Source organism: Eriocheir sinensis, chromosome 4 (assembly GCF_024679095.1).
Source record: "Eriocheir sinensis breed Jianghai 21 chromosome 4, ASM2467909v1, whole genome shotgun sequence".
NCBI classification, from domain to species: Eukaryota; Metazoa; Arthropoda; class Malacostraca; order Decapoda; family Varunidae; genus Eriocheir; species Eriocheir sinensis.
The window spans coordinates 26,660,148-26,673,228 of NC_066512.1; the positions used below are offsets into that span (position 1 = coordinate 26,660,148).

Genomic DNA, 13,081 nt, shown 5'->3' on the forward strand with positions numbered 1-13,081 from the left:
TCCTTTTCGCCTCTCGATCTCTACCCATGTGATTGATTGATTGATAGTTTATTGTTCCGCATAACCGCTGATCTCTATTATATAAAAAAGACAGAAAAGACGAAGAAAAGTACGAAAAAGAAGAAGAAAAAGACGAAAACACGAGTTAAAAAGAAGGACGGCTGATGATGACACTGATGCCGGAGATCCTGAAGGCCATCATCAGCTGTTTGGTGTTATGGTGGTGAGTTACTTATAATTATCACGTTTTATACCTGTCCCACGTGCATTAATTAACCTGATCCTCACCACATATATCAAATAATACCTGAACTACATGAATATAGAGGAATTATCAGTAGGGATGTTGTGGTTTTGTTGTTATTTACCTTATAATGTGTGTGTGTGTTTTCCTTGGGTTATGTGAAAAGACGAAAGAGAAGAAGAAAAGGAAATAAGAGGAAGGAGAATAAAGGAAAGGGAGGAGAAAGGGAATCAGAAGGAAGGAAAGAGAAGGAAGAAGAAGAAGGGGAACATATGGAAGGGAAAGAAGGAGGGAAGGAGAAGGGGAAGAGGAGGAGGAATGGGGAACAAAAATTAAGAAAAGGGAATAAGAGGAAGGGGAATAAAGGGAGAGGAGGAGAAAGACAAGGAATCAGAAGGAAGGAAGAGGAGGAAAGGGAAGAAGAACGGGAGGAGAAAGAAAGGAACTCAAGAGGGGGAGGAAATATGAGAGGAAGGAGAAGAGAGGAGAGAGAAAGAAGGATGAAGAAGAGGAAGAAAAGAAAGAAGGAGAAGGAAGGAAGAAGAGGAAGGGGGAGTTGAAGGAAATAGAGAGGAAGGAATAAGATGAAAGGGGAATAGGAGAGGAGGAGGAGGAGGAAGAATGGGGAATGAAGGGATGGGAGAGAAAGCAATATATAGGGAAGGAGAAGAGAGAGAGAGAGAGAGAGAGAGAGAGAGAGAGAGAGAGAGAGAGAGAGAGAGACACCCCATAGTAATATAGTTAGGTTACACTAATTTATGACCTGAATATCATTATCATCATCATAGTAATTACATTTAGATAAGGCAGACTAATACTACTTTCCCTTTCATTTCCAGGTGTTGAGCAACCATGAAGTCAACCAGCACTAACAGATACCCAGTCCCAGGTAAGTTGATGGCCCAGGTATCGTTAAAGCTTACCTGGTTATCGTTTACCTAGTGATTGCTTAACCCGTCCGCTGCAGTTGGCATGGATTTGGCCTTCACTGGTAGCCTGGTAACATATACTCCCAGGGTCTTTCTCTGCCTCTGTGGTGGATAGTGGAGTGTTTCCCATGTGGTATTGGTGTGCTGGATATCCTCTCCCAAGGTGCAGGACTTTACATTTTTCTTCATTTAATTGTAGCAGCCACTTTTTGTTCCATTCCTGTAGTTTGGTGATGTCTTCTTGTAGGAAATCCACAGTCAAGGGGTTAGGAAGCAAGGGAGGCAATGCTCTTAAGGGGATGCCTCTCCTTGTAAAGTTTTCAGTATGTTGTCCATTTCCTTTCCTCCTAGTTTTCCTTCCTTTCTTTCCTCCTAATAAATAATAAATAAATAATGTGTAATAATTGTGCACTGTAAGCCTAGCAGTTTCACTTAATATCTTAGTAATTTGAGCCATTTAACTTTTTCTCTAATTTTTTTCTATCCCCAAAATGTTTATATTATCTTAGTTATTTTTTTGTGCTTGTGTTATACCTCACTGCTTTCCACTTTCTTTAAATCAATCTTATTCTTATTTTTCTTATTCCTCAGTTCCTATTCTTTTTATACATCAGTTCTTATTATTCTTGTTCTTCATTTCTTATTCTCCAACTTTTTTCTTTTATTGTTCTTCAAAATATTCTTCTTATTTTACAGTTATCATTTTATTCTTCAGTTTTTATTCGTCTTATTCTTCAGTTCTTCTTCTTCCTTTTCAAAAATCTTATTCTTCAAATGTAGTGACGGAAAGAAGAGATACAGCTATGTACACCCACTCAGCCCCCCCAGCCCTCCACCCACATCCTCAGGCCCTTCCCTAATCAGTATCCCTTCCTCAGGCGTGACCTTGCATCGGGTCACAGCAGTTCCAAGGTCACAAGGCGATGGAGAGGAGCAGGCACCACCAAGCACACAGGCCTCTGCCGAGACAACCCCAAAGACCTTGACGCAGCCATCTCCAAAGCCATCCAAGGTGCCAAAAGTGCAGTGGGTGGACGAGAGAGCAGCGATGAAGGACAAGAAGGAGAGAGAGAAGCCTTCCCCGATTCCGACAACACAAGACAAAGTTTCTACCCTAGGGGAGAGCGAGCCCGTGGAAAACAACCTGCCGGAGATCATGGAAATAGCCAGCAAGCTCACCAAAGTCTCCATCATGTCCTCCCCCGACTCCCAGCTTCTCAACACTGCCCCGAAGGACTTCAACATGAAGAAGATGATCCTCCTCCATCCTAAGTCCGTCCCTTCCTCACTCACTCACACCGGCAGTAGTAGAAGTAGGTTGCCAGCTGCCGGACGGTCGAATGGTAAAAAGGACCCCAGATTTGTCCCTTACGAGCCTTACAAAGGATGCGTCAAGCCTATTCTGCTGAGGAAGAAGAAGAAGATGAGCAGGAGCAGCCCGGGGAGACGCAGAAGCAGCGAGAGGGCGACGGAAGGGAAGGGAGAAGGGAAGGGTGGGGAGCAGGATGCGAATGAAGGAAGTCAGGTGATGGATGAGGATGCCGAGTTGAAGAATGCCGAGAAGGTGAGCATTTTATTTACTCTCTTACCTACATTTACTTACTTTTTGTTATTTTCTTTTGTTTTTTTTTACCTTGAGTTGCCTCCTGACTGTAAAATAAAATGTCACATGTAGATAACTGTCTCTTCAAGCTCACCGATTTCCTATTTCAAGCTTACATATTATAACTGTTTGCTGTCTGTTTACTTAGTGTTGTTTTTTGCCTGTTGCCCTTGAACTGCCTCCCTTGCTGTAAAAAAAGAAATGTAACTTGTAGATAACCACCTTTTCTTTGCTGTCTGTTTTACTTGTGGTGAGGAGGAGGAAAAATAAGCAAAGACAGCCATCAGGAGTATTATGATAGCAGATCCTCGGCCACTTTTCAACCCATTATCGTCACCATTATTTTGTATCTTCCCTTCCTCCCCCATCACCGCCACAGACATTGTTCTATATTTTAATGGCAGCAACAGTAAGCCATAGTTCGTAAGAGTTGCCGTGTTTTAAGTACAGGTTAAAAAGATCAGGAATAAATACTAATCACTTTTCTTGTTCATTTGATTTTTTTTTTATTGTTTGTTTTACTTTCCAAAAAGCATAAAGTAAAGAAAAACATGCAAATCTACTGTTATTCATCTATTCATCTTTAATATTTCTTCACCATTCCACCAAACAGCATGAAATTGAGAAAATCATGCAAGTATTTTTTTTTTATTGTTTGTTTTACTTTCCAAAAAGCATAAAACAAAGAAAAACATCCAAATCTTCTGTTATTCATCTATTCATCTTCAGTATTTCATCTTTAATATTTCTTCTCCATTCCACCAAACATCATGAAACTGAGAAAAAACATGCAGGTATATTTTTTTCCGCCACTCATCTTTCCCTCATCCCTGCAGCTGAGTATCCTGGTGAGGGACTTTGAGGGGGAGCGCGCCTCATGGGAGGAGAAAGTTTCCTCCCTCACCATGGAGAGAAAGAGCCTGGAGGAGCAGATGGCCCAACTGAAGAAGGACAAGACCAACCTGGAGGGTCAACTCAGCGTGCAGTCACAGGTGAAGGACGAGGAGGAGGAGGGGGAGGTGGTGATGATGAGGGACGTGGAGGAGGAGGAGGTGGTGGTGGTGGTGGTGGTGATGGTGAGGGACGAGGAGGAGGAGGTGGTAGTGATGTAGGAGAAGGAGGAGGAGGAGGAGGAGGAGGAGGAGGGGGAGGAGGAGGTGGTAGTGATGAAGGAGGAGGAGGAGGATGTGGTGGTGGTGATGGTGGTGATGGTGGTGGTGTTGAAGGATGTGCTAATCCTTCCTCTTTTTCTAACACTCCCAAGTCTTGCTGCAATGCTCCTCTCCATGTTCTCCTTGGCCAGGGTACCTCCATTTCCTCCACCATCCTCAGCTCTCTGTCTCACTTCTCACATGTCCGAACCATTGCAACCTTTTCCGTCTCACTCTCTGCATCTCTTTCATTGTGTAGAAGTAATACTCTCATTCAGCTGACTCACCTTCCACATACACAAGTCAACACAGAGCTGTATATTTATCATCTTTAAATCATATAATCTTCTATAAACTGTGCAGAAGTATATTTCTTTCAAATGACTAACCTTCTACATCTTCACTTTTTAGGTCAACACAGAGCTCTTTATTTATTGCTATAAGTCACATGATCTTCTATAATTTGTGTCAAGGTATTGCTCATTCATGTCACCTTTGAAGTCTCTAACCCCAGCTGTATATACTATGTTAGGAAGGGTCATCTGAATTTACCCGCGCTGTGACCTGTGATGAATTGAGATGCACTGTGAGTCTGTCTGTCCCTGTACCTCCCTGTGTTCCTGGTTTAGAGAGAAGTATTTGATTTTTGTGTGTGCTGTGATGTAGGTTTGCGATTCTGCTCTCTGTACCACCGTTGCCAGATTATCGTACTCAGAGCATAGTGTTTATCGGTTTCTGACGCCTAACTATTGCCAAGAAACATCAGGAATTAACTATTTTAGCGATATTTATAAGTGAATCTCCTTATTGGGTCCACGAGACAGTTTTTGGGCCGGAAGTCGGTAAATATAAGAGGCGAGTAAGACAATCTGGCAACGATGCTCTGTACCATTGTCTGTGTTCACTGTGGGAGAGAAAGGGTGGCATATCCATAAGAGGTGTGAGAGTCCTGGAGGCAGAAAGTAAAGCTACGTCCACATCTCCACTTCTTAGGTCAACACAGAGCCCTATTTTCAAGGCCTATAAGTCACATAAATCTATAAATTGTGTAGAAGGGTCACTCTTTCTAATGACAAACCTTCCACGTCTTCACTTCCTCAGTCTCAGGTTCAAATGACTAACCATCCACATCTCCACTTCTTAGGTTAACACAGAGCTCTATTTTCAAGGCCTATAAGTCACATAAATCTATAAATTGTGTAGAAGTGTTGCTCTTTCAAACGACAAACCTACCACGTCTTCACTGCTTAGGTCTTGGGTTCAAATGACTAACCATCCACATCTCCACTTCTTAGGTCAACACGGAGCTCAAGAGGCTGCTGGTGGCGTCCGTGGGGGAGGAGGTGCAGGGGCGGGTGCAGTGCCTGACGGAGGACAAGGCGCGCATGGCCGGGATGATCCGGCGCTACTCGGAGAAGGTGGATCGCGACTATGAGGAGAAGGAGCGGATCGGCATACAGTGTGACGTGTGGAGGTCAAAGTTCCTCGCCAGCAGGTGGGTGGTGGGGGTATTTGTTTGCGTGTGGGTGCTATATATGTGTTCTTTTTCTTCTTTGTTGTTGTTTTTGTTGTCTTTTTCTTTTCATTCTTTTCCATCTCATCTCCTTTACCCTGTTTTCCTGATGTATAGTTTCTTCTTTTTCTTCATCCTCTTCTTCTTTGTCTTTGTTTTCTTCTTCATTTTCTTTGTTCTCCTTTTCTTGTTCTTCTATTTCTTTTTCTTCCTCTTTTTTTTCTTCTGTTTCCTTCCTTCCTCATCTTCTACTTCTTCATCATCATCTTTTTCTCCTCTTTTAACGTTCTTATTTTCCCTTATGGGGTTGGTCAGGCTATAAGTCTCTCCCTCTCTAGACAATCATACTCTCTGTGTCTGTATGGGTGTTGTGTATATGGAAGGATGTTGTGTCGTGTTGTAACCCCAGACCTATGCAAGCAGAGGGTTGTTAGAATTTATATACGTACAATCACACCATCTTTGAAGTCTGATCTCAGTTGTGTACTATGTTATGAAGGGTTGTTGGACTCTACCTTTGCTGTGCTGGATTGAGGTGTATTGTATAAGTCTAATAAGTACAGTCTAGTAATAAGTAATAAGTCTTGTATCTTTTATCTTTCTGTCTGGGTTCTGATTCGGAGAGAGAGAGAAGTATTTTATGTTAGTCTATGCCGTGATTTACGTTTATGTTCCTGTATGATTCAGTTTGAGCTTTGATTTAGAAAGATGTATATTATTTTTGTGTATGTATGTGATGTATCATGTATGTGTTTGCCTGTTCCTGTATCATTTCTGTTTTTTATATTAATTTCGAGAGGAAGTGTATTTATTTTTATGTATGTGTGTGATTATGAGTATGTAGTATGTGTGTGCCTGTTCCTGTATTATTCTATCCTGCATTCAGATTAGGAGAGAGAGAAAGGGTAGCATATATATATTTTTCATGCTGCGATGGACTAAGGTGTAAATGAATCAAACAAGTGTGAGAGGTGACAGGAAGTATGTAGGACCTGGATTTCCCCTCTAGTGAGCTGTTCATTGATAAGATGCAGGTAGTGAGCGTAGCAGTGAGAGCCTTGGTGTGGTGTGTCTTCTGGTCTTGTGGGTGTGTCATTCATTCACTCAGGATTGGATCATAGGCTGGACTTGTGATAGCCAGTCAGTACCCTCCTTATTATTTACCTACGTGTGTGTGTGTGTATTAGAATTAAGCTCATATCCATATTGTCCTAACTCCATATTCATATTTATCCAGCTTAACCTTTTCTCCTTTCTCTCCTTCTTTATTCTCTCTCCTTATCTCACTTAATCTTCCACTACTCCCTACTCCATCCTCCCTCATTCTTCTGTTGTCTCTCATATTTAACTAATTCTTTATACAGCACTCACCTAATGTTCTCTCCTTCCACCATCCTTGAACTTTTCTCTTTTTGTCATTCCTATTTACACTCTTCCCTTATCTCCTGTTTCTTAATCCTCCACTGCTCCCTGTCCTGTCCTCCCTCATTCCTTTTTTCTTATCTCCCTCTCACTATGTTTTGTATCTAATTATTATTCTTTCTTTATATATGCTGCACTTCACTCTTCTTTTGCTCTCTCATTGCCTTTTATGTCTTGTATTTAACTCTATTATCTCCTGTTTCTTAATCCTCCACTGCTCCCTGTCCTGTCCTCCCTCCTTCCTTTTCCTATCTCCCTCTCCCTACCTCTGTTTTGTATCCAATTATTATTCTTTATATATACTGCACTTCAATCTTCTGCTCTCTCATTACCTTTTATGTCTTGTATTTAACTCTACTATCTTTCCTTATATTGCACTCATCTAATGCTCTCTCATCTCCTCCCCCCGGCAGTATGATGGTGGACGAGCTGGTGGGGATGCGTGTGGCCCTGGCTCACAAGCTGGAGGAGGCGGAGGAGGCCCTGAAGGTGCTGCTGGCGGAACATGACCTGGCACGGCAGAGCACCCTAAACATGTACAGGTCAGACCATAGCCCACTGACGGTCCTTCTTTCTGTAACGTGATGTATGTTTGTTGATTCACATACACCATTCCTCTCGGTCAGTTCCTTCCCTTCTCATCCCTTTTATGCTTCCTCTAATGCCTTCCACACAGAATGAACAAGTCACTCCATGAAAAAGTCCCTTATCTCTCCCACACCTTGTTCTCGTCCCTTTAGAACCTCTCTCTGCCTCTTTTAATCCCACTCTCACACAGGATAAACAAGTGTCTTTTCCCCCCACATCCCTGCTCACCTTCACCATCATTACCTCATTTATGCTTCCTCTAACACCTCATCCACACACAGGATGAAGAAGTGTCTTTTTCTCCCCGTTATCTCCGTTCTCATCCACCTTAATCACCCTCTATACTTCTAATCCCTCACACACAAGATGACCAAACCACTGCCCCTTTTCTTTCCTTCTCTCACTTCCGTTCCCACTAGAACCTCTGTCTGCTTCCTTTTATGTCTCTCACTCACTCACACAGAGGATGAACAAGCTAAACCATAAAGTATTGACCCCTTTTCTCTCCTCCTCTCCCAATTCCCTATTCTCATCCACCTCTAGAACCGAACCTCTCTGCTTTCTCAAATGTATCACTCGCACAGGATGAAGAGGCTAAACCATCAAGTATTATCACTTTTCTCTCCTTCTCTTCCACTTCCCTGTTCTTATCCACCTCTAGAACCTCTTTTATGCTTCCTTTAATGCCTCACTCACACACAGGATGATCCAATGTCCCTTTTTCTCTTCTCTTTCTCTGTTGTCATCCCCACTGAGAACCTCTCTTTGCCTCTCACACACACAGAATGGACGTGCCGTTTTTCTCTCCACATCACTTTCCTCATCCTACTTTATCATCTTTTTTTATGCTTCCCCTAACACTTCACTCACTCACAGGATGAACAAGCAACTCCGTGAGGCCTTTGACCCTCTAGCAGCCCAGAGTGGAGGCCTTCCCCCCCTCCCCTCGGCCGACCTGGTGACCCTGGCGGTGGAGGGAAGCGTGCTGGCAGAGACCGTGCGGGACCGTCTGTTGGGGGAGCTTGGGCGGTCGGTCGGGTGTAGCCTCTCCCTGGACGGCCTGGAGACGCACACACCCGGACAGAAGATTGCCAGACAGGTGTGTGTGTTTATGAGATCCCTAATATTGCTCCCCATCTCAAATCACCTCCCTCCTTTCTTCCTTCCCTCATGTGTGTGTATGTGTGTGTGTGTGTGCGTGTGTGTGTTATGAGATGCATAATATTGCTACCCCTTTCTCATCACCTCCCTCCTTCCTCCCTCCACAGTTGTTACACCAGCTGGAGGGGTCGCAGACGTGTGGCGGTGTTGGCGGGGACGGTGAGGGCGAGTGCAGCACCGTGTGTCCTGGCCGGCCCGCCCTCCTGCACCGCTTCCACCCCAACACACGCTACGAACACCTCACCGTCAACTGCTGTGCCCACTGCAATGGGGAGATCAAGGTGGTGTGAGGGCTGTGTGTGTGTGTATGTATGTGCGTGTGTGGGTGTGAGAGAGGGAGAGAGAGAGTTGCATGCTAGTATATATAATTTTGTATATAATCAAAGAAATCAACTGTTGTGTTCACTGCAACGAGGAGATCAAGATAGTGTGAAAAGAATTGGTTGTGTGTTTGTGACAGAGAGAAAGAGAGAGAGATCTATTTTAGTATATATGTTTGTATGTTATAAAAGTTAGGAAACTATTTAACACATCACCCTTTCTGTTACTCTGTGTGATGTGAGGGCAATGCTGTGTGTGTGAGAGAGGGAGATGTCTGCTAGTGTTTAAAGTTTGTGTGTATATAAGTAAGGTCATTTAACACATTACATACCTTTTTTGTTACTGTGTGGTGTGAAGGCAAGGCTGTATGTGTTAATGTGTGAGAGAGAGAGAGATGTATGCAACTATATATAAGGTAGGAAAGGAACTCATGTAAAACACCAACCTTTTTTGTTACTGTAATCTTTGGATGCAACTCTTCCCCCTCACGACCAGACTGCATCATACTAATTCAATACTGATGAGCGGCTGACAGAGGCTCTCAGGACCTTTCTACTTATAAGTGAGGTAATGTTTGGTGTATTCAGGTAATTTTCTACATTATTTTTTTCAACTTTTATGTAAGTTATGATCATGAAATGTGGCTTTTTCTGTGCAGGGTATGTTTGCTACTCAAGACTACTGTGGGCATAGGAATGGTGTCTATGCATTGGTAAACAAACCCTAAACAATCACTCATCATCAGTGTACAAGAGTTAACATGAGTGTGGTGCAGGTCTAAGGAACATCACCCCCTCACCCCTCCCCTCATACACACATTTACTGTAGTCTGTTCCACCTCAAGTGACAACAAATATGAAGAAACTTTGATAAAATAAGGAAGCGCTGTTAACCCCTCCGCTGCGATTGGCACGGATTTCACCTTCACTGGTAGCCTGGTAACATATACTCCCAGGTCTTTCTCTGCCTCTGTTGGGTATTGGTATGCTGGATTTCCCCTCCAAAGGTGCATGGCTCTACATTTTTCTTCATTGAATTGTAGCAGCCACTTTTTGTTCCACTCCTGTAGCTTGGTGGTGTCTTCATGTAGGAAATCCACATCCAAAGAGTTAAGTGCCCGCTCTCCAACAGGCTTTTCCCAACCACAACGGGTTATCTGTAACCAATCACCAGCAAGAGAGTGGCTGTGCTCTTCCTACATGGTCTTTAAGGAAGGACTCCTCGCCTGACTCGCTGTTACCTAAGATGGAATAGACTATACATGTGCTCATAAGTTAGTTTTAAGAGATTGAAGGAGGCTTGGAATATCTCATTCTTTGTTCCTCCCAATACAGGTTACAATTCCTCGATACTTAGATGCCTTAACTGCTGAAAAGTTAGGCAGATGTGAGTGTTTGTGTCGAAGGTGATGGAACATTGTGGTGGTGAAATAGGTGTGGTTGTGTAGGAAGTTGACGGCAGTGTGTATGCTCCTGCTCTCTTTGTGGTTCTTTGAGGGTAGTGAGTGATACTGGTAGTCACGAGGTTAGTGTAAATATAAAATGTGAGTGTGGTGAAAGTGATGGAACATTGTGGTGGTAAAATAGTTTTGATTATGCAGGAATTTGATGGCAGTGCATATGTTCTAGCTCTCTTTTGTGAGTGATACAAGTTGAGCAGTCACGAGGTTAGTGCAAGTATAAGATTATTGTACTCAGAACACTGCATTTTATGATTTCTGACCTGTAACTAGTGCCAAAAAACTGATAACAATTAATGATTTCAAAGATAACTATAAATGGATGTTGTTATCTGTGTGGGGGCAATAGTTTTGGGTCAGAAATTGGGAAATACAATATGTGGAGTACGACAATCTGGTTACATTGGTTGATGGTTGAATTGAATATGTGCGTGCTTAGTTGCTTGATTCACTTCCTTGCATTTCTTTTTGTTGGTGGTGGAAGTGGTGGTGAGATGGAAGTGGTTGTGTTGCAAGTTGACGGTTGAATTTAATGTTTGGTTAGTTGCATGATTCACTTATTTACATTGTTGTTGTTGGAGGTGGTAGTGAGATGGATGTGGTTATGTTGAAAGTTGACGGTTGAATTTAATGTTTGGTTAGTTGCATGATTCACTTATTTACATTGTTATTGTTGGAGGTGGTAGTAGAGAGTGGTTGCTTTTTGTGAAAGTTGACGTTGATTAATGTTAATTTGGTTTATTTGAGCCTTTTTTCTTTCATTTTTATTTGGTGGAGGTAGGCCTAAGTGTTATGATACTGAAATATATAGACTCGAGATGATTCTGTGATGGGTTAGAGCTGTTGTACCATTGTGATTATTGGGGGATTGTGGGGTTAGGAAATATATTGGTGATGGTGGAGGATTGCCTGGTGTGTGTGTGTGTGTGTGTGTGTGTGTGTGTATTTACCTATTTGTGGTTTACAGGGCCTGAGCTAAGGTTGTATGATCCTGTCTCCTTGTCTATATTTGTCCAATTTTTTCTTCACAATATCCTCCTTTAGACCATTCCACTCATCCACGCTTTTGTATGGGAAACTATTTTTTTTGTGTGTGTGTGTGTGTGCCTGTTGTGTGTGTATATGTGCGTGTGTGTGTGTCAGGGCTGGCAATACATCTAATTTATTATGAAGAACCACCATCCCTAAATCCCCCTTTATGATATGTTAGTCTGTTAGGATGGATAGTTGTGAGCAAGTTGTGCTGGGGAGGCAAGTATCTATACATGCTACAAACCCTCTCTCAAATGTCAGAGAAGTGTATATCTTTAGCTCTCTTTGTGGTTCATTGAGGGCAGCGAGTGAATGATGCAGGCAGAGCAGTCGTGAGGTTAGTATAAATATAAGAAAGTGTCGATGGAGGGTGGATAATATTCTGAATGAAGAAGACGATGAAAATAACAGGTTCACTGGAGCTGCCTTGTGGTTCATTAAGGGTACTGAAGGAGTGATACTGAGCAGTCATGAGGTTAGTATAAATATATTAGTGTCAATGGAGAGTGGATAATATTTTGGATGAAGACGATGAAAATAACAGGTTCACTGGAGCTGCCTTGTGGTTCATTAAGGGTACTGAAGGAGTGATACTGAGCAGTCATGAGGTTAGTATAAATATATGAGTGTCAATGGAGGGTGGATCGATGTTTGGATGAGGAAGACAGAATGAAGAATAATAGGTTTACTAGAGTTGCCTCGTGTTGGCTGACTGGCCTAGCACAGAGCCATAGATAGGGAGAGTTATGCTACTTGCAGTCTTTCATCCATACCACTCATGCTCACTGCCTACCACTCGGAGCTCCTGCCTCAACACCAGCTGCTGGAATGTCAAATATCACAATTTTTATTTCTTGGTGTTAAACTTGTGTTCAGGCAGAAGCGCTGGGATAGGAGGAAGTGAGCCTGAGCAGCGTTCCCAGATTATTGTACTCAGAGCATTGTATTTTTCGGTTTCCACACAACTGTTGCAAAAGAAAGACACCAGTAATTAACCATTTCAATGATAACTATAAATAAATCTAACTATTGAGGTGGAGACAGTTTTAGGGTTGGAAATCGGCAAATATAAGAGGCTGGGCACGACAATCTGGCAACGCTGAGTCCAAGTGGTTTAAGTGGAAAATGGTGTTGAGGAAGCCCATGGCCACACTCACCCCATCTACGGCTCTGGCCTGGCACAGTATTCTTGTTCCTTGGTGAGACAGTAGACAGAGGCATTTACTCAACACAGTGGTGGGAGTGTTCATGGGGCGGTGACTGAGTGCATAATATTACTACTTAGTCTCAGCTTCAAAGCTATTTTTATATGTAAGCAAGCAATAATATATTCTTACGATTTGTATATGAGAAGCTTGGGAAATATTTCTTTATGTATTTAAAGAATAAACATTTTTATTACTACGAATGAATTTCCATTTTGAAAGTTACCTCGTTTTAAGTGCTTAAGGAAAGAGGGACAAATTCGAGCATTACTATTGATTGATGAACTATAGTCACTGTACACGGAGTTGGTCCAAAAATCCCGCCCCTCTTTCAAACCTATGGGAGCTGACTGGTTGGAAGAAAGCTTGGAGTTAGGAGTCAGTGTTACCATGGAGGGAGGGTGAGGGGCTTCTGGACCAACTACAGTGTGGTGACTAGAGCTGATGACAAAT

General features: G+C 42.7%; 1 protein-coding gene and 1 long non-coding RNA gene across 2 annotated transcripts; both read left to right on the plus strand.

The window, feature by feature from the left end:
- The first annotated feature begins 110 nt into the window (after window positions 1–110).
- LOC126981214 (golgin-45-like) lies at window positions 111–11,072 on the plus strand. The gene is made up of 8 exons (XM_050832023.1): window positions 111–223; window positions 1,084–1,133; window positions 2,052–2,737; window positions 3,613–3,768; window positions 5,223–5,422; window positions 7,276–7,404; window positions 8,327–8,549; window positions 8,719–11,072. Exons 2-8 carry the CDS (start codon window positions 1,097–1,099, stop codon window positions 8,899–8,901), a joined length of 1,614 nt encoding a protein of 537 aa, XP_050687980.1. The 5' UTR covers window positions 111–223; window positions 1,084–1,096; the 3' UTR covers window positions 8,902–11,072.
- Window positions 11,073–11,158: 86 nt separating this feature from the next.
- LOC126981221 (uncharacterized) lies at window positions 11,159–12,827 on the plus strand. Its single transcript, XR_007733822.1, has 2 exons — window positions 11,159–11,834; window positions 11,968–12,827. It is a non-coding gene; the product is annotated as an uncharacterized LOC126981221 (long non-coding RNA).
- The last annotated feature ends 254 nt before the right edge of the window (window positions 12,828–13,081 follow it).